The sequence below is a fragment of the Equus asinus genome, chromosome 17 (assembly GCF_041296235.1).
Source record: "Equus asinus isolate D_3611 breed Donkey chromosome 17, EquAss-T2T_v2, whole genome shotgun sequence".
NCBI classification, from domain to species: Eukaryota; Metazoa; Chordata; class Mammalia; order Perissodactyla; family Equidae; genus Equus; species Equus asinus.
In genome coordinates, this window is record NC_091806.1 from 25,995,376 (window position 1) to 26,021,100 (window position 25,725).

A 25,725-nucleotide genomic window follows, 5' to 3' on the forward strand; every position below is an offset into this window, starting at 1 on the left:
AAGCCAAATCAATTCAGAGAAATTAGAACAAATCTGGAGGCATCACACTTCCTCATTTCAAACTACACTCTACAGTATAATCTAAACAGTATGAGACCCAGCATAAACATAGACATACATCAATGGACCAGAGTAAGAGCCCAGAAATAAACCCTGAAGTATATGGTCAACCAATATTTGACAAAGGAGCCAACAAAACTCAATGGAGAATGGATAGGTTCCGCAATAAATTTTGTAGGGAAACTGGATAACCACAAACAGAAGACTGAAATTGGGCACATATCTTACACCACTCCAAAAAATTAACTCAAAATGTATTAAAGACTTAAATGTAAGACCTGAAACCATAAAACTCCTAGAAGAAAACCTAGGGAAAACTCCTTGGCATTAGTCTTGGCAAAAAGTTTTTGGATATGACATCCAAAACACAAGCAACAAAAGCAGAAATCAACAAGTGGGACTATATTAAACTAAAGAGCTTTTGGACAACAAAAGAAACAGTCAACAAAATGAAAATTAAACCTATGAAATGGGAGGATATATTTGCAAACCATCTATCTGATAACAGTTTCATATCCAAAATATATAAAGAATTCATAGGAGTCAATATCAAAAAAAATCTAATTAAAAATAGGCAGAACTGAGTATACATTTTCTCCAAAGACATACAAGTAGCCAATAGGTATACAAAAAGGTGCTCAAAGTCGTTAATGATCAAGAAAATGCAAAACAAAAACATAATCAGAGGGGGCTGGCTCTGTGACTGAGTGGTTAAGTTTGCATGTCCTGCTTTGGTGGCCCAGGGTTTTGCTATTTTGGATCCTGGGTGCAGTCCTAGCACAGCTCATCAAGCCATGCTGACGTGGCCTCAAACATAGGAGAACTAGAAGGGCCTAGAATATACAACTATGCACTGGGGGCTTTGGGGAGAAGAAGAAGAAGAAAAAATGATTGGCAATAGATATTATCTCAGGGCCAATCTTAAAAAAAATAAACAAATAATGAGATATCTCCACATACCTGTTAGTATAACTATCATCAAAAAGACAAGAGATAAGAAGTGCTAACAAGACTTTGGAGAAAAGGGAACCCTGGTGCATTGTTGATAGGGATGTAAATTGATACAATCACTATAGAAAATAGTATGGAGGTTCCTCAAAAAATTAAATACTGAACTACCACGTGATGTAGTAATCCCACTTCTGGGTACATACCCAACAGAAATTAAAACAGGATCTTGAAGAGATTTCTGCAGTTCCATCTTCTTTGCAGCATTTGTCAAATTAGCCAAGATATGAAACAACGTAATTCTCTGTCAAAAGATGAATGGATAAAGAAATATGGTGTGTGTGTGTCTAGTAAGCCCTGACAGCTGGCTTTCCTTTTTGTTGTGGAGGTGCTTGACTTAAGCTTTGATTGCCCAGGCATCCATTTCAAAGAGGCATCCACTTCAATGAAAGCTACCTCCAATAAACACATTGCCAGCTACAGGACCAAATAAAGAGCCAGGATGCACGCCCACACCCTACATCATGAAGCTCCTCTGTTTTAGAAGCCCTGGTTGATTTAGATAACTGGCTATTTGGGCCTCTTGTTATTCTGTCTTTTCTTTTTTCTCTCTTTTCATGCTTTAAATTCCTGCTCTTATGTTTTAAATTTGTCAATGAAGAGTGAGCTACAGAACCCTAGACTCCCACCCTCCATTCCAATAAAAGCAGAATCCCAGGTGCAGTCTCTCTTTCTCTCTCTCTCTCCCCATCACTTCAATGTACAGAAGCAGAGAGTAGAATGGAGGTTACCTGGGGCCAGGTTGTGGGAAATGGAAAGATGTTGGTCAAAGGATCAGGTTTCAGTTATGTAGAATGAATAAGTTCCAGAAATTTGCTATATAGCATAGTGACTATAATTAATAATACCATATTGTACACTTGAAACTGCAAAGAGGATAGATCTTAAATTAATCTCATCACACACACACACACACAATGGTAATTATGTGACGGAGACAATGGATATGTTAGTTTAATTGTGGTGATCTTTTCACATTATATATATATATCTCTCTCTCAAAACATCAAGTTGTGTATACTATATACAATTTTTGTATGTCAAAAAATATCTCAATAAAGCTGTTAAAAAAAGTGTTAAAGCCAGCATTTGTATTCATCAAGTCTGACTCTAAAGGTCATATTCTTATTCTTTATAGTCTCCCACCTCCCTTGAAGCTAAAATAAGTGCATTTTATGATTACTGCATCAACTTTTCAATGTTTCCTGTGCTTTTAGACATTTACAAAGATGTTTGAAATAGGGTATAATGTAGGATAGAGGCATTTGCTACAGATTTGGGACACATGCAGAAGTGGTTTACCTTGCTTCTGGTACTTAGCAAAACAACCTCAAGGAATTTGTTTATTTCCCTGACCTTTAGATTTTTTTATCTGTATGTTTACAACGGAAATATATATAACTTTGTTCTATTTTTGTGAGACAGAAAAACCTTGGACACATCAGATACTACTTGTTTCTAAATTGAAAGTATAACTAGAATTAATAACTTTCTCCTTTAGATGAATTGCTTTTGAGGGCTGGTGGTCACTTCAAAACTATCCGTTGGAAGGATATGATAGCCAAGAAATTTTAAAACTCTTACTTCATTTTTCCAGTTTTAATTTGACTAAAAGTACTTTCGAACCACACAAACCCTTCCAATTTTTCCTCCTCTGTGTAGCTTCTTCTAATTCAATTTTACAGCCTTGATTTTTTCCATTTGTTTTGTAACTTACTTCTTTTCTTCTATACCTCCTGGTTTCAATTATTTATCTGAAATGCAAATCACCATGAAAACCTGTACTGTGTGTGTGGTATGTGTATGTATTTACAAGTACTGGTATTATAATGGAGTAGATTAGGTAAATTTATGATGGATCATGACATTTCTACTCTGTGTTAATTATGCTAACCTTATCATGCATGATATGACAAGTGTGGAACACCAGTGCAGACACTGAGCTTCATACTATCTCAAAAAGCAAAAAGAAGTGAGAACACTAAAAACTTGTCTTATTTTAATGAATTTATTTTAAAATAGTCTTTGACAGGAGCATAATATTGGTATTGGTAACATTTTCCAATTAAAAATGAAATGGAATCTTGTAACTGTTACTATGAATGTGGTACACTTTAATATACTTAAATCAATGAATATTAAAAGTCCATGACATAACCCCTGGCACAGACATCCAAGGTGCAAGTGTTACTCTGCTCTGCCGACTCTGGGCACCAACCTTCTATTGGCAATTCTAACTTATGAATCTGTGCTGTCCCTGTGTTAGGAAGCACAAATAGACAAAGAACATAGCTTTCTGCTGCAGTAGTGGATTCTCTCTAACTCCACTAATTAGAGACTACTGTAGTGAGCATTTTCTGAAGGCCTATGGTACTTTCTTTTATTTTATTGGAATAATCCAACTTGAAATAAAATAATACCATACATTTTCTTTCTTTCTTTCTTTCTTTTTTTTTTTGGAGGAAGATTAGCCCTGAGCTAACTACTGGCAGTCCTCCTCTTTTTGCTGAGGAAGCCCAGCCCTGAGCTAACAGCCGTGCCCATCTTCCTCTACTTTATATGTGGGACACCTACCACAGCATGGCTTTTGCCAAGAGGTGCCATTCCACACCCGGGATCTGAACCGGCGAACCCCGGGCCGCTGAGAAGCAGAGCGTGAGCACTTTAACCACTGTGCCACCCAGTTGGCCCAGGATTTTCACAGAAAATGAAGCTATAATACAAAGCTAAATTAAAGAAAGGATAATAAACACTATATCTATACTACAATACTTAGAATATAAGTTTATATCCAGATACACACGGATGACTATATATCCATATAGAGAGGAAAACCAGAAGTACAACAAAGATTAAGAGTAATTGTTTCTGGATTGTTGCCCAGGAGCTGATTTTTCTTTTCTACATGTCTGTACTTTATGGGTATTTAGAAACAAAATATATTGTTTGGTTCAACATTTTTAAAAGATCAATGGATTAGAGTTCATGATGAAATCATCCCCTAAGCTTTAGAAGGAATTATATACAAACAAAATATCACATGGGTCATCAACTCATCTAATTGCTCTATTTGTAGCCTCCAAGGCAAGACTTCAGTGATATTCTGCAAGGTTAACATCCTTAAGGTCTTGGTGGCATATCACTGTGACATAGTTTACTGTTATGATTCAGTTTTTTGGTCTCCTTTTCTCTCTGTCATCTCTGAGTTTATTTTTTACAGATTAGAGGAAAAAGTCACTTCCCTGGAATATTGATTGCAATATACGGTAGACTCCTATTACTACTTTTTCAAGTTTGTTATAATATTAAAAAATAATAAAAATTGAATTCTCAACAGGAACTTGCCTGGAGTCTATTAATCTTAGTAAGGAAGCTTCACTAAATGAATAAGTCAGGTTCTTCTGCACTCAGGTGAGTTGATTCAATCCTTATTTTATTTAACTTTAAAAGGAAGATAATCCAATAATCTTTGCTGCAGGCAAATATCTGTGTAACGAACTGCTGTGATACCTATTTAGTTCAACTAACTAGAAAATATGATTCCTTATCTTTCATCACATTTACTATTATTGACTGACATATCACTAGGAAATATTTTCAATTTTTATTGATCGCAATATTCTTTCCCTTCTCTTGATACATGCAAACTTTATTTTTAATAACAAACAAGAATTATATGTAGAAATGATGCGGGGTCGGTGAGCCGAGGGTCAAAAGAAAGATTTCTTAGACTCTTAAGATGTGGCAGTAGTGCTCTTTTATTTAGAGAATAGTGTGGAATAGCATGGGGACAGGACCCATGGGCAGTCAGAGCTTCTGCTGCCGCCGCTTCTGCTGCCCCCGCTGGCATGGGGACAGGACCCATGGGCAGGCAGAGCTGGTGCATGGGGACAGGACCCACAGGCGGTCAGAGCTCCTGTTGCTGCCCAGAGTTGAGGGTTAGGGCTAATTTTATAAGGCATGGGTACGTGACTTATTTTTACTGGAGAAAAGAAAATATGATGTAAAAAGTCATTAAATGATTTCACTGCAGATGGGGTCTGGTTATTGTGCGGTCATATAACTTTAGATACGAATCTGGCCATATAGATCGGCATGTAGGTGAGGATGCCCTGGGCTTCTCTCCCTGGGGCGGTCCTAATTCATACCATAAAAAAAGTCCACTGGGTCGTATAGTTTGGCACGTAGGCCAGGTCACCTTGGGCATCTCTAGCTGGGGCAGCCTTAATCCACATCATAACGCCCCCCTGAACCCATATGGCCCCAAAATCTTTTGGGGATATGGACGACGGTCAGTCTTCTGTAACTACTTCTGGCTGTACAAGGTTGTAGAGCTGTCCCTAAATGGGGCCATAGGTATAGGTAGGAAGTTCAGTGGACCGGAAGACTGCACCCGTGGAGTCCAAGCCTGACAAGGTGTACAGATCCTCTGGAGATGAGAGAATCATTTGACGAGAGGTTGTCCAGGAGGTGAAACTTTGTTGACATGCGGAAGACAAACAATGAAACAGACAACAAATTATAATAGGAAATACTAGCAATATGATTAACCCAATGAATAAGGTTTGGGTAGTAGTCTAGAAACCTGGTCCTGACCAGGAGTTAAACCAATCGTTTAGAGATAGGGTAGGGTCAGACATGAACTTAATTTGGTGGTTCATATCACATAGGAAGCCAGAGATATTTTGATGGTAGTCAGGAATATAAACATAACATTCAGTTTTTATAATGGCACGAGTCCCGCCCTGTGCTGCTGTCAAGACATCCAGTGCCATTCGGTTTTGGAGGACTGCCTTACGCATTTGGGACACTTCTAAATCAAGCAGCAAAAGGCTATGTTGCGTATCATTTTAATGCTTTCATAGTAAATTTGTTTAGAGCTTCCATGGGCCAGATGACACTTTCGATTCCTAACTGGGGAAGGAAAATTGAGGCAACGTGGTCATACCAGCGGAAGACAGAGGAGGTCCAGCGCTGTTGCAGGTTGGGTAGTTTAGCAGGAGGAGATATAGTAAATGTAGTTCTACCTTGCATCCAGACAAAGCCTAGAGTGCATCGTCCAATCCATCCAGGTGGCAGCCAAGGCCATAAGTTGGAGCCACATAGCCACTGAGTGCCATTAGGGGCTAACCAACGCGTGCTGGGCCGACTATCCCAGTCAGTCTCAAACCAATCAGTATTTTTTAAGGTTATGATATGAGAACACATATGACAGGGAATTTTCCCATAGGTTGGGTGCTATTAGGCCATGTATCACAGGTATGATTGGTTTGCTCCCAACATAGAGTGGACTTTTACTGAGTTGATCACTAGCAGGAGTGAGCCAAATATATTCGTCCCAAATTTGATATAGTCTATCCTGTGTGTATCAATAAGTTGGGGACTTTACCTTTGAAACTTGTCGTTTATGATCCACCTGTGACAAGGCAAATCTAGTTAGTATTTGGGCAGCAGTGTTGAAGGAAAAGGTTTGCTTGTGGCCAGGGAACTCCCAGGTATCAGAGATGGATGGCCACAAGGAAACATTATGATTAGTAACAGATGAATCTTGCAGAAGAGAAGAGGTAGAATCTAATATCCATGAATGTGTACTATACCTTCTACTGAAACATAATTTTTTCTCTCTAAAATCACCCTCATTTTTATAAAAGATAGCCAAATTAAGATTAACTGGTCTGCCAATTATTTACATAAGTGAAGCCAAGCCAAGGACTTGCCATCAGATTTTGCCTGTAGTACCTCCAGATTTGGGTGGACTCCTCTCTTCTCGAGGTCCCCCAAAACATTTTGAGGTTCCTTGCACCTGCCAGGCAAACAAGCTTCCTTACTTACCAGATAAGATTGCCAGAATCTCTGTAAACAAGGTACCAGGCCCATATTTCCAAGTGGCTTTAGTTCCAGAAAGTCCAATCTTTGTTCCTGAAAAGCTGTGTTGCTGTATCTGAGCCTGTATATTTCTCTCAAATATGACATTCCAGTCAAAGCCTTGGTAAGATAACCAATGTGTCCTGTTATAAGGAGACCAAATTCTTATTGAACTTATGCAAATAACTATATTGCCACGAAATAACCGTACTCACAAAGAGTTTCCAAATTCTGGAGGGATCAGGTTGGGAGAAAAAGACAAATGTTTCAGTTTTGCTCATAAAGATGTATTTCACTAAATTGCTGTAAGTCATAGTTAGCATAAGAGAAAAGAAAGAATGATTTCCTTAAACATGAGAAAACAAAACAAAACATCAAAACTCAGCAATATTTCAAACAGAAGTCATAAAAAATTATAATCATCCTCATCAGTTCACACAGTCCTGTATAATCTAAGAGCTTAATCTTCTGTTAGCAGATCTAGGAGCTTAGTTTCTGTTAGAATTCTGTAATTTCTTACCCAGTTCAGTTTTACAATCTGAAAGTTTATCAGAAACCTGTAGTTTAGAACCCTTGTGTCAGAATCCTTTCCAGGAATTTCTCTGGAGATGAAACATATTTGCAAAAGCAAAAAGCATCAGAGTAAAACAGCAACTATCTGCAAATGGACAAAAGACTCAAAAGGGCAATTGACAAAGAAACTTGGCTATTTCTGTGACATATAACACTTTAAGGTAATAATTGGAATTATAACTGATAACCAGAACAGATTAGAATTTTAGGAATGCTATATAATGTTAAGACACGTATATTAATAACATTCAACCACGTAATACCACATAAGAAAGTTTATCATTGCTTATTTGACAATGCTTCCCAGGTAATTTAATAAACCAAATAAACCTAATTAATTTAGTATTTTCCTCCTTATAGGAAGAGAGCAAATTTCTTTGAGAAGTCTCAGGGCCCTCTGAAAATCCTCAGAGAAATTCCTCTTCCATCTACCAGGTCAAAAGAAAGCCTTCATTCAGGATTTGAATATTTTTGAGGGAGAAGCTTGTCAAAAATATCAAAAGTTTTTAAAATGCTTGTTCAAATAGGAAACAACACTCACTGTTAAACGATGCTCAGGCATCCATTCAAAGTGACAACAGAGACAGTCAAGAGCAAACAACACCGTCAAAAAATTTTAGAAGAGACCTCTTTCTTTCTGAATATAGGAAATTATTTTAACAAAACATAGATTTTCTGTCTTTTAGGTAGAGTTAGAGCAGGCCAAAAGTTCAAAAAAATTATACTTTGAGAGAAAACCAAATTTTAATTTCTGTACCAGCTTATTTTTAACATTAAAACTCATTCACTTAATTGGATTTACTCTAATCTTAGTCTACTTGGCCAGGCATAAAACTCCTTTCAGAACTTCTTCACAAACCTTCTACAACTTTCTTTTTGCCTTCAGAATTTGTCCCAAAGTCTGTCTTTTTTCCTTTCTAGTACTTTAGGACAAACTTTTCTTTTTTAACCCATCAAACAAAAATACTTCCATTCTTTATACCCTCTTTACTGAAAGCATACATTTTAACTTTCCTTAATACAGAGCTGTTTTCCTTATTAATTTCCAGTAGCTTTAATTATATAGGTTAATAAGAACTTTTAACCCTTAATAGACCATAGTAAACACTAAAAAGGTAAGCAATTACGAATTGTCTTTTATACCAGCATTCTAAACCCTTCATAATTTCTAGAAACACGCTGCTTTACAATAACAGACCCAAAGACTTTTAGCCTCTCTGGAATAAGAAGCCAAAAGTAGATAACTTAGATAAGTTTAGCTGTAATGCTTGTGTGCTATCCAATCCAAAAATGACCCAGATGCTCAGATTTTTATCATTTAACTTAACTTGGCAAAACTCAAGATTGTTATCAAAACAATTTGGAAGGTGTTTTTTTTTTTTTCAAGTATACAGACCATAAAACAGTTATTGTACCCACAAAAACTTCATGAGACATTAGACAAAACTGGTCATCATTTAAAGCTATTATTTTGCTGACGAATTTAACAGACAATGTGAACTTATTTGACTAGTAAACCCAGGCTGCATGCCTGCATCATATGCAAATACTGACAACTCTGACAAGTAGACTATTTTCAATCAAACCAACAAACTTAAACAAGCTTTCATTTACCAAAGGTTAATTCACATCAAGTTAACTTGAAAGACATTGGATTAATTTCTACTACATTTAGAATTTATGTAAGCGCTTACTTTAAGCCAATTAAACTGAGCTCTTAATTTGGCCATACCATCCGGAGGTAAAAATGTCACACATATAACATACATAAGACATACGTACACAGAGACTGCACAGCTATTGGTTTTTTTACCAATATTTGTGGAGGAGACACTCAAGATGCTAGATTTTTGGCAAGCGCGTGCTTATGGCTGTTTTTTTCCTCTCCCCTCCTCTTTCTTTCTTTCTTTCTTTTTTTTTTCTTCAGTCTTAGGAATTAGTGATGGGCTAGATAGTAGCTCCTGGAGAGGGGAGATGATAATCCTTTTTGTGATAAAGGAACTAGGTGGAATCTGAACTGCCTCTAGAGCTGTATTTCCAGTCTTGCAAGGATTTTCTAAAGACAGTTGCTCTTGATTTCCCAGAAACTGGATTGTAACTCAAATTACATTCCAGGTTGATCTACCTGTCCAACTCCATCACAAAGGCACAGAGAAACCCCTCAAATTTTCTCCCAGATGGAGTTAGAACGCATCCACAGGGTGGTTCTCTGGGGATGCCTAGGAGCCTTCCCCGTGGCGGTAAAGCCAGTGTCTGACTGACAGCAGCTGGAGAAAGGGTGCAGAGGCTGATTGCGGGTGTGCAGAGGCCGATTGCGGGTGTTGACATAGTTATAAGATTTAGTCAAGTCCTGCTCAGCCTGGGCACTTTGTCTCTGAGCCAGCAAAGTTGAGGTAGGGAAGCAGGAGGCAAAGGCCTGGAACTGGCTGGAGGCTGGGGCTCCCAGAGCCAGGTTTGAGAGTTAAATCCCTGGCAAAAGGCTTATTTTGCCAATTTTACAGAAGGTCAAGGTTCTGCTCAGGTCTAGCCTGAACTTAACCTCGACTTGGTGACAACAGAAAAGATGATGAGCAAAACAGACAAAGAAAGGAAAAGAAGAGATCAGACCTCACCCTCATGGCCTCTTCCAGAGGGTTATCAAGATAAGAGTCACACAACAGTTCCCATGCTGGGGCACACTACGCTAGCATGACAGTTCACAGAATAAATCACAGGTCTCCTACCCTCATAACCGACTCAGTAGGTGACTAAAATACTCAATGAGTCAACTGTCAAGAGAGGGCACCCCCACTTAGGGTTGCTGGGGTGATCAGGCCCAGAAACCCAAAGTTGGGGCTCCCAGGGGTGGAGCCTTTTACTCTTTAAAGATTTCTTTGTTTCCCAGTCGCAAAGCTCAAAAGGAGATGAAAATGGCCATTGTAACTCCAAGAGAGACAAAAGAAACGGGTCCATTACCGTGAAAAATCCCCCCTGAACCGAGGGCAGCGTCCTACCCATTGTTCCTACTGTGGGGTTCCTATAGCAAGGGGTGATGGGGGTGTCTCCCGGCATTGCATCCCTTGTATACCTTCCCTGTTATGCCTGGCAGTAACAGGTGCCTGGTGCCTATTCTGCCTGGCAGCATAGGCCTGGTGAATGGTCCCCGAGAGAAAAGGAGAAAGAAAAGGAGCCATTACCTTGAAAATCCCCCCATTGGGCTTTTGTAGCAAGGGATGATGGGGGCATCCCTTGAACATCTTCCCTATTCTGCCTGGCAGGAATAGGTGCCTGGTGAATGGTCCCAGGGAAAGGGAGCCATTACCTTGAAAATCCCCCCAATAGAGTTCCTGTAGCAAGGGATGATGGGGGCATCCCTTGAACATCTTCCCTATTATGCCTGGCAGTAATAGGTGCCTGGTGAATAGTCCCCAGGATAAAGGATAGAGAAAAACAGTGAGGAATTTTCCGCCAGTCTGGGGGACATTCTACCCAATTGCATCCTGGAGCCATTCTCCCAAGAAGGGGTTCCCATACTCCACCGAAGGTTAGAGTTTGGTACTTTCCTTGAACTGGAGTCCCGAGTGGGACTTTCCTCGCAGTTCAGAGCGTGGTCAGGTGCCAGAGGGAGGGATCCCAATCCAGCCTTAGGAAAAGAAACGCTCCACAGGAGTCTTGGAGATTGGCGACCGTCCTAATGACTTAAGTGGCCGACCCGTGCCCATGTAAAATGTGTCTATTAGAGATAGAGTCAGGAAGGAATGGATTAATTCATTCTTCATCACCCTGAGGCTTAAGGTACTGATTCTCTTCAAGCTGAATGCCACAGTTTGCCCCATAGAGTGGCCATGGGCAGCAAACGTGGATTCATACAGCCATCCAAGAAAGTTCCCGATGGAGAAGTGAATTTAGATCCATCCTTGAAAAAGAGAAAGGTACAAGGAAGAAAAGGGCACTTACCAGAACTCGAGCTCACAAGCCGATGAAGCAAGTCCCTGTATGGGCCACCAGAAATGATGCGGGGTCGGTGAGCCAAGGGTCAAAAGAAAGATTTCTTAGACTCTTAAGATGTGGCAGTAGTGCTCTTTTATTTAGAGAATAGTGTGGAATAGCATGGGGACAGGACCCATGGGCAGTCAGAGCTTCTGCTGCCGCCGCTTCTGCTGCCCCCGCTGGCATGGATACAGGGCCCATGGGCAGGCAGAGCAGCTGCTGCTGCCCCCGCTGGCATGGGGACAGGACCCATGGGCAGGCAGAGCTGGTGCATGGGGACAGGACCCACGGGCGGTCAGAGCTCCTGTTGCTGCCCAGAGTTGAGGGTTAGGGCTAATTTTATAAGGCATGGGTACGTGACTTATTTTTACTGGAGAAAAGAAAATATGATGTAAAAAGTCATTAAATGATTTCACTGCAGATGGGGTCTGGTTATTGTGTGGTCATATAACTTTAGATACGAATCTGGCCATATAGATCGGCATGTAGGTGAGGATGCCCTGGGCTTCTCTCCCTGGGGCGGTCCTAATTCATACCATAAAAAAAGTCCACTGGGTCGTATAGTTTGGCATGTAGGCCAGGTCACCTTGGGCTTCTCTAGCTGGGGCAGCCTTAATCCACATCAGCAATGCATCATTTGCAATTATATACATTACTCCCCAGAATAATACTAATAAGAAAAAAAATTGGGGATAAAGCCCATATTTTACAATATTGTAGTTTCTAAAATGCCTATTATACTGCTGGCTACACAGTGGATATGCAGTGAGATAGTCATGATGGATGGCACCAGAAAGGAGAGAAAGAGTGTACACAGCACATTTTGCTCTCAGTCAGCTTGACAAGGTTGACAATTCCTGCGGCTAAATGGGAGACTGTGAACTTAACCCCAAGTCTGTCGTTGCAAGTACAGAGTGCAAGAGGTGGAGTGAAAAGCTAAATGTGTGGAAAAGATGTGTGGGTGAGAATGAGCTGAATATGTATCGAAATTTTATTTCTCTTTCATGACTATGTATTCCAATTCAATTCTAGGCTGCTCAGACTTTGTTACAATAGCCATAGGAGACGAATACAGATTTTGGAAAGAATATATTCTGTTATGGAATTTGCACTGAATGAGTTTTATGTTAAATTGAAGAATACTTTATATATATATATATGGAGGAAGATTAGCCCTGAGCTAACTTCTGTTGCCAATCCTCCTCTTTTTACTGAGGAAGACTGGCCCTGAGCTCACATCCGTGCCCGTTTTCCTCTACTTTATATGTGGGATGCCTACCACAGCATGGCTTGCCAAGTGGTGCCATGTCCACACCCAGGATCCGAACCAGTGAACCCTGGGAAGCTTAAACAGAATGTGAGAACTTATCTGCTGTGCTACTGGGCTGGCCCCTGAAAAATACTTTTAGGAAATAATAATAAATGTGGTGAAATATTGAATCACAGGTATCAAATCAAAGGAATTTAAGGAGCAATTGAAGAAGAAAAAGAGGAGAGATATGTGATATCTTTATATTTCTGCAGGAAATCTTTAAGTGCTGTATATGGTCTTGGAGGTAAAGTCATAACAACTGAGTGAAAACCATAGCATGTTTAATTTCAGCTCCTAATAAGACATAGAATTTTTACAGAATTCTTTGTAGAATGGCCTTCCCTTTACGCCTAGTGCCATTTCAGTTTACAGCAAGCAGTCAGGAAATGGCTTTGAGAAAAACTGATTATAATTGCAGAAGAAAGCAGTATTAACCATTTTGGAGGAACACACAGGACATTTTTTAAGAAGAATTCAGTGCATTTCCCTCCCATAATTATCTTTACTTTATGCTAATTCAGGAAACTTAGGTCCCATGGGTTTTCAGTCTGACTACTTGTTTTGCAGGGCTCAAGATGTGTCTCACTATATTGTGAGTTTACAGTGTGGTGCTGTTTTTATAGGCAAGTCTAACTTCTTTAGTGTTATTACAAGCTTTTACCCAATTCATGTATATTATATACCTAGATTTCACTCATTCATATGCTTATGTATTCATGCTTTCGATAAGTGTTTTGAGTAATTACTCTGTTCTAGTGCCCCATCTTTGCTTTCATGAATATTTTACTGTGGAACACAAAATGTTAAAAAAGTAAGTGATAAAATATAAGTAAATGATAAAATATGAGTACAAAACATATTATGTTACAAATGTGGATGAAATTGGCATTTTTGAGGTCTTATAATCATGATTATAATGTGTAGGTAAAATTATTGGAAGAGATCAAGAAATTAAGAAAACAGGGCATTGGCAGAATTATCTTTATGTCTATTGAAACCAATTCAATTAAATAAAACCCTTAACCAAATAAAAACCTCACTGTAATACCTCAGGGAGCAATGGCCCATCTTTGGAGGTTTTAAGGTACACTAAAATGACCATCAGATAATGATATTGTAGAAAGGTCTCCAGCATAATAAAGATGGTCTGGACATATTACACTTAATTTAATTTTATTTCTACTTAATTTTATTTCTACCAAAAATCTATCTAAATACTTGATATTAAAACACACCAAAAAAGGGTCACAGATTTTTATAATTTGTGATAATTAGGTAAATGTGATTGATCAAGTGCATTATTCTTCTGAAGGAATTATTTAAAAAATTGGAAAAAAATGTGTGACTGAGTGTAAGAAGGTCACTGGAAAGGGAAATTTATAAATAGTTATAGCAACAATAGTAACAAAAAAACAAATTTGTAATATGACCATTTTCCTGGGTCATTAATTTTCTCTTGACTTCTCAGGTCTCATAGTTAAACAAGCTGTCAGGGAAGAAATTGTTGAAACTTACGATATGTATTTTTTTCCAAGACAAGCCTTTTGACTAAACTCAGATTCATGCAAAAAGCTAGACTCTTCTTTGTCATGATGCTAACAGCCTCTGAGGATACAGGGTCTGATCATTTGAAATATAGCAGAACCAACTTTATTTTAGTCCTTCCTCTCTCAACCACTTTCTTTTTTATTGCATTTGCACAGATCTCACACTCACTCTAAAATTGTGATACTAGTAAATTTTACCATTTAAATAATGTGAGAATTGAAACTGAGAGTTTCCCACAACATCGTTTACGGTATTACAAAGTCTCTCAACATTTCCTCATTTTAATCTGCTTTATCCAAAATTTGCTTCTCATTTCTCTGAATCAGCTTTCCTATTTTGTCCACAGGAAACAAGAAAACCAGAGTGTGGAAGTCACTTTCATTCTCTTGGGCTTCTCAGAATATCCAGGACTCCAGGTGTCTCTGTTCCTGTTATTCTTAACCATCTACACAGTCACTGTGCTGGGGAATCTGGGCATGATTGTGATTATCAAGATCAATCCCAAACTTCACTCCTCCATGTATTTTTTCTCAGCCACTTATACTTTGCTGACTTGTTTTACTCTACCATAGTTACACCCAAACTAGTAGAAAACTTGGTTGTGGAAGACAGAACCATCTCCTTCACAGGATGCATCATGCAATTCTTATTTGCATGCATATTTGTAGTGACAGAAACATTCATGTTGGCAGGGATGGCATATGACCAGTTTGTGGCAGTTTGTAACCCTCTTCTCTGCACAGTTGTAATGTCCCAGAAGCTTTGTTCCTTCTTGGTGGGTACATCATATTCTTGGGGTATAGCCTGTTCTTCACATACTTTTTTGTTGACTTTATCCTTTTGTGATAATAACTTCATAAATAACTTTCGCTGTGAGCAGAACGTTATTGTAGCTGTTTCCTGCTCTGATCCACACATTAACCAGAAGACCATGTTAGTCTCTGGCACATTCGATAAAATAAGTAGCCTGATGATCATTCTTACTTCCTATGCTTTCATTTTTATCAGTGACATAAAGATGCCTTCAACTGAGGGGAGCTGCAAAACCTTCTCCACATGTGCCTCCCACCTGACAGACATTACCATTTTCCACGGGAGCCTCCTTTTTCTCTACTGTGTTCCTAACTCCAAAAGTTCATGGCTCATGGTCAAGGTAGCCTCTGTCTTTTACACAGTGGTCATCCCCATGCTGAACCCGCTGATCTACAGCCTCAGGAACAAAGATGTGAAAGATACAGCCCACAAGTTAGTCAATACTAAATTTTTCTGTGATAAAATGTAAAGATAGAAATATTCATTATTTCTTCTTGAGGGTACTCATAAGAGTTGTTCAATAGCAAAGCAGTACATGAATCTATGGTAACCTTGTAACTGACAGTCCAATATCTATTCACTCTAATGTTTAGCAAAATAATTTTAACATTATAAATACTATTAGGAATAAAAGCTTTGACTCCTTAACCTAAGTTTTGATTCAGAAATTGTAATATAAATGTTTCTGTGTAGTATATATGACAGTGTGATAGCCCAGGAGAAATTTCAGTTAAATTTAAGTCATGTGGGATTTTTGAGGTGATCTGAAGGGTCATTGTTTACAATGAGGAAATTTACTTCTTACTATAAAAGTAGTACATTAAGAGCTGTTCAACATAAAATCCTAAATATCTAAAAAATATTATATTTAGTTCCATTAGAATCATCTTAACACTGGAAGATTCACAGACAAGCAAAAATAAATAAGAAATATCTCTCCTTTAAAAAGTCCAGAATATGGTGTAGTTAAAATATAATTAGTAGTATAACCAAATATATAATATTTTCTTTCTACATACTAGAGCACAAGTAAATGATACACATTTTTGAAATATGTGCCCATTATTCTGGTTTTTCCATTTATGTCAATGTAGTTGTATATTTATTTATTTATTTATTGGAAATTTTATTGACAAATTTTAGACATTTTAAGTTGTAGTAAATAGTGTAGGAGATCCCAATGTGTTTTACCCAGTTTCCCCCATGATAGTACAATACAGCATCCAGAACATTGACAACATAGTGCATAGATCTTATTCAGGAACCAGCGATTTATTGAGAAAAAGCAAATAATCATGAATTCCAGTGGGATGTAGCCATAAAAACCCTTTTGAATCAGTGACTTGACTGAGGTAGCTCTACTGATACCAACTGGGTCACTTGAGTGCCAAGCCTGAGCTATCTAGATGAACTAACCTTCAATCTACAGGCCTGTTTGTATACCATCTTTGTTGGACCATGTAGCTGCTGGTCTTTGTTGAGTACTGAGTCACAATAAAGTATGCCCAACAAGGCATACTTTAAGGCCCTGTTTGGGTCTCACCTGCTAATATTTTGTGAATCAAAGCAAAACACATAATTAAGCCCAAAGTCAAAGTATGAGAAAGTTATCTACTTTTTACAGAACTGTAAAATTACAAGTCAATATTCAAGGGTATAGGGAGAAATGTAGAGCATGGTTCAAACTCTACCAAAGATTGATGAAGACATTTCCCTCAAGAAACACATTATTTCTTGATAATGCCAGATAATTCTATGGCAGATAACAGATAACTCATGACTGGGACAGGTTTTACCAAAGTTTTCTAATAATTGATAGGTCATTGGTGTGCTTTAAGCAAATGATTGGTTGAGATTAAATATAAGAACTTGCTTTTTCTTCTTGTGTCTTACTAATCATAATTAAAGTTTACAAACAGAGTCATGCTTACTTACTCTGCTTGTAATAGAGTGTATCCATGTGTTATGGTTCTAATTTAACCTTTTAAATATTACTTGTTTCTTTCCATGATTTAGAGTTTTATTTCCATATGGAAATTGAATACTCTTTACCAGAATGCTTTACATCAAATCATGTGTCTTATGTAACTTACTCTTTGGGGATATACACCACCATTCTCAACACTCATAGTGTATCACAGTAGTAACAAAGGATTGACTTTAATTTTTAATTGCTTATCAACCAGGTGACATAAGTAACTGTTCCTATAAGGTACTGTAAAAATGTGTATGTGTGTGTGTGGTTTAATAAAGATCTTTAAGAATATAAGAAAGAATTAGGAAGTTTGAGCATGCATCATGGAACTTTTGGTATATTCATTAAGGTTTCTAGGCTAAAATTTAGAATATGTTATACTTAAATTTTGATTTTCAAGTTATGTAACTTATTGTTTTGGTACTCTAGTTTTCTGTCTTTTAGTGGAAAATAAAACAAAAGCAAAGAAGAGTGAATAGTTGCAAAATCCTTTTGAACAGGATGTTGTTTTATTTTGGCAAATACTCTTGAATGAGTAGTTTATTTACACAAATGTAATGTAAAAATGTATGTTAGATAATATATTAATTCACTAATGGTTGTGTTAAGTGATGATTACAGGTTAATTTTGTTTTTCTACCAATGAATTCATATGTTACTGTTCTTTTAAAATTTTGGATGTAGGGGTATAAATGTGACTGATTTTCCTTGAAGGCCTGTGTCAGGACAGATCAGTATTTAATGCTATTTTCTTTCTTTCCTGATCTGCATCCTAGAGGAGTACGTGTAGGAATCACACAGAGGGATTTAAAACATCAGCACTATGACACCTATGGCTGAACTGAGGAACACAGCTGGATCTATAGCCAGGATGGGGATAAATAGCATATAACCCATCTCCCAACTGCCAGCTGAAGGAATGCATATTCAGAATATAAAAGCAATAAGTCTAAATTATTGAATGTAAAAATAAGTACAGTATAATGTTAAATGTGTTTCCATATAAATACATGTGCCAACACTCCAGCAAAATAAAGAGACTAAAAAGCATATCATAACAACTATAATTATGTTGGAGTCATTGGACAGATGTGACTATAATTTTTTCATGATTTTAAGAATTATAGCCTCTAAACAGAGGTAAATTATTTTTTGATACATAAAGTTCCACGTTAATGGTTTAGAAGAAATTATATTTAAGTTACAGAAGAGGAAATTTCTTCTAGTTATTTTGTTTGTAGCTCATGACAACAAACTCTGTCAGGATTCTCCAAGGCCTGTGTCCCCAAGGTCAGGTAGTTAGACATAAGACAAACAATGTGATCATAGAGTATAGGTTCCAGGTCTGTCTATTTCTCAAGGACATCTCTATGCTTCCTCTAAAATTTCTTGACAGTTGCAAAAATGACATCTCTTGGTATCTTTATGAAGTTATATTTAGCAAGAATCATCAACTGTCTGACTAAAGGATTGGAAAGAATTAAACAAAAATTTCAATTTTGAGACAGAATATGTATGCAGTTTATTAAGACTAGCAAGGAAGCCTTGAATAAAAAAACACAACAGGAAGATCCAGCTTTTGGTGAGTTGATTCTACCTAGCATCATCTTTTCATTCTGAAGTGAAGGATATTGGAATCTAACAAATTTTTATCAGGAGAAACATATGTGAGCTGACTAACAGCAATATCTACTTAATTCCTGGTTATAATCAATGGGCTAAATTCTACTTTCATTCTTCCCAGGACCGTGATCCTGAACTTGAAAATATGTCTATATTAAGCACATTAGGGTTCATAGAAGAAATGTTAAATGTAAGTCTTATTCTAAAGAAATTATATTCTTCAGGGAAAAGGTTAACACACACACTCACAAAAATAGCAAAATATGCCAGATATTATAAATATTGTGATGATATAAGTGAAAAGAAAATAGAGTAAGAGAAAAGACATTTAGATTAACCAGCAATAGTTTCTTGGAAGAGTTATGTAATAACTCGTGAAGTGATGACACAGTGAAAAGAGCAAGGTAGAGGTGCCATTTCAGAGGCATAAACAGCAGAAGATTAGAAAATATGATTTGTTTTTGTACAATAAAGTTTTAATATACTCTTGTGAATGAAGTAGTATTGTAGTGAAAAAAGGATGTGGTTATATTGTTCCTGGAGATATTATAGAAATCCAGGCTAATGAGTTCCAATTTGATGCATTTAGTATAAAATGTCTTCCCAAACCCTGACATTATTGCATTCCAGGCTGAGTGAGAGTAACCAAGAGTTGATCTTCCAGATTGGACTGTAGTTTAGGAGCGTGGTTGGAATCGTGTATCCAGGTGAGTGGAGAGTTGACAACAGTGGAAACAAAGGGGGAGAACATTTTGACTATTTCTCTTTTTTCATTTTTCCCTGATTATCTTTTCCACAGTTATAGATATGAGATGGCAAAAAGAGAGTCAGAAAGAACCAGATGGGGTTAGGAAAGCAAATAAAAATGAAGATATTTAGGTGGATTAGAAATGGATACAACTGTGAGGCCCAGACTGAGTGAAAAATCTGAAATTAAAAGGAGTCCATGATATGAGACTCTTTAAAATACCTTCCCAAATTTGCTCTGCATTTTCAAGACGTGGAACTGATGCTATCTTCTTGGAGATCAACAGCTTTAAAGAATCAAGATGGAAGGGAGCTGATATTTGTGGAGGATTTAGCTAAGTGTAGGATTTTTTTTTTCAGGTATTTTAAAGTCAAATCTTACTAAAGATGTTCACACTAAATATCAAATTACCCAGGGTTATTATCCACATTTCACAGATTATAAAATTGAAGCTTATAAAATTAAACAATTTGCTAAGCTACATATGTAATAGATGACAGAGGATGAATCTAACCTAATGGATTTGCTGCTTAAGTCCATGTTCTTTATAAAATGGCATGATGTATGAGTGCCTTTTCTCCCTCCATTCAAATCTCACCTCAGAATGATGAGAAAAAAAAATGTTTGCCATTAGAGTTTTATAAGAAACGTTTCTGATAAGAAAAAATAAATAAGATGTTTATTTTCCTTTTTCTCTGCTGTGGACAAACTAGTTATTCATTCAACCTCAGTTATACTCTCAGGTACCAAGCTAAGTTACTTAAATACAATACCCCAACTACTCAGATAAAATTATCACCATAACATCATCTTAACAGTTATTATCTTCTTAACGCATTTTAAGTAACTGTTTTATTTGTAAACTAATAAATATGCCATGTGAGCCAGGCCCTCAAATGATTGTCAGATGGGTAAGGAAGTGTTACATTCATTGTCAGTGATCTTTAACTCTTCTAGATTGTTAAGACTGCCTTTGAGTATTTTACTTAAAGTATTTATTGGGCACAATATGTTGAATAGAACACCTGCACTTTTCAAAAGTAAAGGTGAAATAATATTTATCAAAAATTTAACAAATAGCCCAAACAGCAAGGAGAATGGAATGGGCACTGCTAATTGGTAATACTAATGGAACCTGAAGAAACAGCAAAGGCATTTCAGGTAGACAGAATGGCCTGAATAAAAACAAGAAACATTGTGGTCAGCAGTCAAGCCAACTAGAATAGAAGATCATGTGAGCATCAAGAGGAGAATAAAAGAACTAGTGCTTGAGACTTAATAAGAAATGCACAATCCTGAACTTTGTCTGAAGACTTCAGTTGCATATGCATCGGATTCATTACTTGCTGGTAAATCATGGACAAAAGTTGGCAAGGCAGTAAATTGACCTAACACATTTCAAATACTTGACTGCGAGTGCTCAGTTAGGCATTGCTATTGGAATTGTAGTAAATAAGAACAAATTACTGAGTTGGCTTGGCAGGAAATTCCTGAGCAGAAATGTTTAGTTCTGGTTTCAGTATCAGCTCAGAGGGGTCAATGGTATACCCAGAACATTGAGTAGATCCCCTGGAATATTTAGAAACTAGTGTGAGGAAGAAAATGGAAAACACAGTAATACTTGAAACCAACACTAAAAATATTTACCTAAAGAGAAAGAGCAAGAGATTCATTTTAAATGTCTTCAAATATTTGAAGGTTTATAATGTAAAAGGGTGTTAGATTTAATTTCTGTGAACTCCAGACATTTATTTAGATCCATTTGGACCTGGAATGTACCAGAAAATACAATAGGAAGAATACTAGTTAACAGAAATTTTCAAAAATAGAATTGAGGTTACTGCTTTGGTAAGTTTAACTGACAGATTTTGGTGAGGAGAGGAGCCTTGCTGTAAGGAGGAACAGTAGAAGTATTGCTAATGAAGACTGAACACAAGGTACGTGAGAATATTCAGGAAGGTTCCGCTTTTTAACTGTGCCAAATCTTGTCTTAATCTTGGTTCAGAATCTTTCACAAAGATCTAGTTAGTTGCCATTAGGTAGAGCATGATCTAACAATTGCAGGGATTATTTCTCAATCCAAGTTCTAGAAGATTTATTAATATAATACATTCATCTAGCTTTCTTTCTTTTCTACTTTCTAATAGCAGATTGCATCTCAAAATTCTTAACTTGCATGTATGTGATCCACTGAAAGCAATCTAAGTTACTGAATTTAGAGAAGACACGTTTATCAATATATGTGACTAAATACATCCAGTTCACAAAAGGTCAACCCAATCTTCCACATAACGGAAAACGTGGTTGCTCAGCTGATGGTTTTTGCCTGAGATTAGTGGTATATCTGATGACACACTGTTGCTTGTGCAAAGAATCCAAAAATGGCATCAGTTCACAGATGGGTTCAAGATGGCGGTGCCTTAATCCTTCCTTCTTGCATTCATTTCTAGAGTCACTTTTTCTCAGGTTTAATCATGTGAAATTCCTGATATTCAAACTCCTGTTGGTTTACAAAAATAAAATATTTATTTTTTGAATCTTACACATTTTTTCATTCCTCATTGACTACAGCACCTAAGTTTGCCTTCACAAGACAGGTTTTGGTCATTGTTCTAAGAGAGATTTCTTTTTTAGTGCTATTTTTTGTGTGTTTTATAATCACTGACAAAGCAGCAGATTTTTTCCCTTTTTAATACACTATGCACTATGAATAAACTGCATCATCATCAAAAAAAAGTCAGTGTGAAACTTTCAAGAACATCTCCCAAACACTTCCTCAGAAGACAGTTCTAGATTGTTGAGCATTTTAAGCCTTTAAATAAACATATGGTCATATGCAATTGAGAGAACATAGTCATCAGTGGAATTTTTCACCAGACTACTCAAAGATCTTTTTAAGTAGATATTCTATGATTCCTTGATAATGGGATATACCTGGAATACATAAACATTCAATATATCAATACAGAATTGTGAATGTCTTTCCCCAAAGACAGTTACTACTTCTTTTAATGAATTAAAAGTGTTTAATTTCCCAAGTCCACTACTGCCATGATCATATGACTACTATGATCTGTTCAGTGTTTTTCTGATTTCACTCTATGTCTATTTTGTCCTCATGTAATTTTATTTTATCATGGGGTGCTCAATGCTCTAAATATCAGACACATTTATAAATCACTTACATAAAATAATATTAATAAGTACTATATTTTTCTTGTTTTCCAGATGAGGAAACTAAAGTACTGAAGGGCAAAGGTAATTGTTCAAAATCAAAAAGTCAGTAAGTTTTCAAGTGAGACTCCAAAGTGGAGCAGAACACTCAAGGGTGCACTCTGACCGCATGGCCTCCACTAGTTTACATTGAGCTGTCTTGAGTTCCTCTTGCCCCTCTTTCTCAAGTTCTGCTGCTCAGTTTTATTATTCTTTTTTTTTTTTTTGAGGAAGATTAGCCCTTAGCTAACTACTGCCAATCCTCCTCTTTTTGCTGAGGAAGACTGGCCCTGAGCTAACATCTGTGCCCATCTTCCTCCACTTTATATATGAGACGCCTACCACAACATGGCTTTTTTGCCAAGTGGTGCCATGTCCACACCAGGGATCCAAACTAGTGAACCCCGGGCTACGGAGAAGCGGAACATGTGAACTTAACCACTGCACCACTGGGCTGGCCCCTTTTCTTTCCTTTATTTATTCTTTTTTGTTGTTTTATGTTTTAAATTAAGAACCATGATACTGGATGAGGGAAATCAGAGCTCTGTGACCACGTTCATCTTCCTGGGCTTCTCAGAATACCCAGACCTTCAGGCACCCCTCTTCCTGGTTTTCTTGACCATCTACACAGTCACTCTGGTGGGGAACCTGGGCATAATTGTGGTCATAAGTTTCCATCCCAAACTCCATACACCCGTGCACTTTTTTCTCAGTCATTTGTCCTTTTTGGACATTTGTTGTTCCAGTGTATTTACACCCAAACTGCTAGAAATATTAGTTGTGGAAGACAGAACTATCTCCTTCAAAGGGTGCATGGTTCAGTTCTTTTTTGGCTGTGCATTTGTGATTACAGAAATGTTCATGTTAGCAGTCATGGCCTATGACCGGTTTGTGGCTGTTACTAATCCTCTTCTCTACACAGTTGCTATGTCCCATAAACTCTGTATCCTCCTGGTTGCTGGAACCTACACATGTGGTGGAATATGTTCCTTGACAATCACATATTCTCTTTTGGAACTATCCTTCTGTGGTTCTAACATCATCAATCACTTTGGCTGTGAGTATTCTGCCATCCTCTCTTTATCCTGTTCTGACCGCTACTTCAGTCAGATGACATATTTAGTTATTTCTATATTCAGTGAGACTTGTAGCCTCCTGATTATCCTCTCCTCCTACGTTGTCATAGTTGTCACAATCATCCAGATGCCTTCTACTGGTGGACTCCGAAAAGCCTTCTCCACCTGTGCTTCCCACCTGATTGCCATCACCTTTTTCCATGGGATCATCCTTCTTCTCTACTGTGTGCCCAGCTCCAAAAGCTCCTGGCTCCTGATCAAAGTGGCCACTGTGTTTTTTACAGTTGTGATCCCCATGCTGAACCCCATTATCTACAGCCTTAGGAACAAAGATGTGAAAGAGGCTGTCAGGAGTGTAATCAACTCCAAACTGCTTTCTCAACCAATATAATTCAAATAAATATATGTATTTTTCTTGTACTTACATACAATAATTTTTCATATATATTGCTGATGCCAGTTTACCTTTATTTTAAGTAAATATATGATTATGTTTTAAATCAACTAAATATTGAACTTTCCATGTTTTTTGATGCTCAGGACACTCTGAATGAATACAGAAGTAATCCATTCTGATGCAATTCATCTTAGCTGGTTTCAGGAAAGAAATATATTTCAAAATCTCCCAGTTAGACATTATCAAAGTCAGAATGACAAAGAAGGGATATATATTTAGAGACTCATTACATATGTCATAGTTTAAGTTCTGCTTTATGAAAGTGCTGCAAAAACACAGACGATAACTGCCATTACTGGATCTGCCCTGAGGTTCTCATGACCAATTCTTTTGTCTCAGAAGTTCTATAAAACAGAACTTTTTATTCCCCTTAAAACTTTACTTCATTCCAAGTAAACTGACGACCTGGGAGTTTGCATTATGAGAAATAGTATCTGACATTGGGTGAGCAGATGCTGAAAATACTAACCACTCTCTATAGATATCACTCATGTTTTGAATATCAATGTAATATTTCGATCGTCCATTCTCAACAATAAATTTTTCCCACCTACCAAGTTTCCTTATATTAGTAAATGCCCTCCACAGCTAATCAGTTGCTTAAACAAGTAAAGGAGAAGGCATTATTTATTTTGATTTATTATTCTGTAGCCTCTGTCAAATATCTGTCAGCCAGTTATTTTGTTTCTGTCTCCAAAATGGCACTATACCTTCATGGCTCTGCTTTCTGAGTCATCACTGTCAGTGAGTGGTTTTTAGCAGTTAGTACCAAATTAATATACTTCCATATTTGTTAACTTTATATAGGGCATGAATCTCATATCATCCATAGTGATTTTCTTCCTTGAGCTTACGTATTCAACTTGGAGACGCACATACCACAAATGGTGAGTAAGGTTCTTCAGCCTGGTCCTGGAATGAGAAAACAAGGGAACTGAGCCAAACTTAACCAAACACAGCAGAGCAGAGCTGTATTCAGTCACCAACATTCATGGAAGTACTTCATTTTTAACTAGGTGAATATATATCATCACATGCTGTTTACTGGAAAAAAAAATCCATTCTCTCCTTGTTGATCTTTAATACAAATCTTGTCATAAATGAAGCGTCCATATGTGTGTTTATCAGTATAATTGTCAGCCGTTGCCACAGTTACTCTTGAAAAAACCCATCAAACAATCAACAGCTTAAAAGTACAATTACTTATTTTAAAGGAGGTCGTATGAGGTGGCTCTACCCTAGGCTGTGAGACCAGGAGTGCCTTGCTCCACACCACAGTTCTGTGAGCATGGATTGCTCCACTTGTCTTTTATCATCTTTAGACTATTTGGCTATTTGTATTATGGAAATGTCAGAAAAGCAGTAGACCGAGTGAATTTTTTTTAGATAAAATGCAGAAAGGATGGATCATCAAATATTTGATAAAAGAAACTTCATCACCATTAAAAACTTGTGGTAAAAGTTTCCTATAGGCAAAAGACACCA

General features: G+C 37.3%; 1 protein-coding gene and 1 pseudogene across 1 annotated transcript; both read left to right on the top strand.

Moving 5' to 3' along the window:
• The first annotated feature begins 12,342 nt into the window (after positions 1 to 12,342).
• On the top strand, positions 12,343 to 15,617 carry LOC106827225 (olfactory receptor 5D13-like; annotated as a pseudogene).
• A 7,606-nt stretch (positions 15,618 to 23,223) lies between these two features.
• LOC106827227 (olfactory receptor 1165-like) lies at positions 23,224 to 24,174 on the top strand. Its single transcript, XM_014834975.1, has one exon. It carries the CDS (start codon positions 23,224 to 23,226, stop codon positions 24,172 to 24,174), a length of 951 nt encoding a protein of 316 aa, XP_014690461.1.
• Positions 24,175 to 25,725: the final 1,551 nt, after the last annotated feature.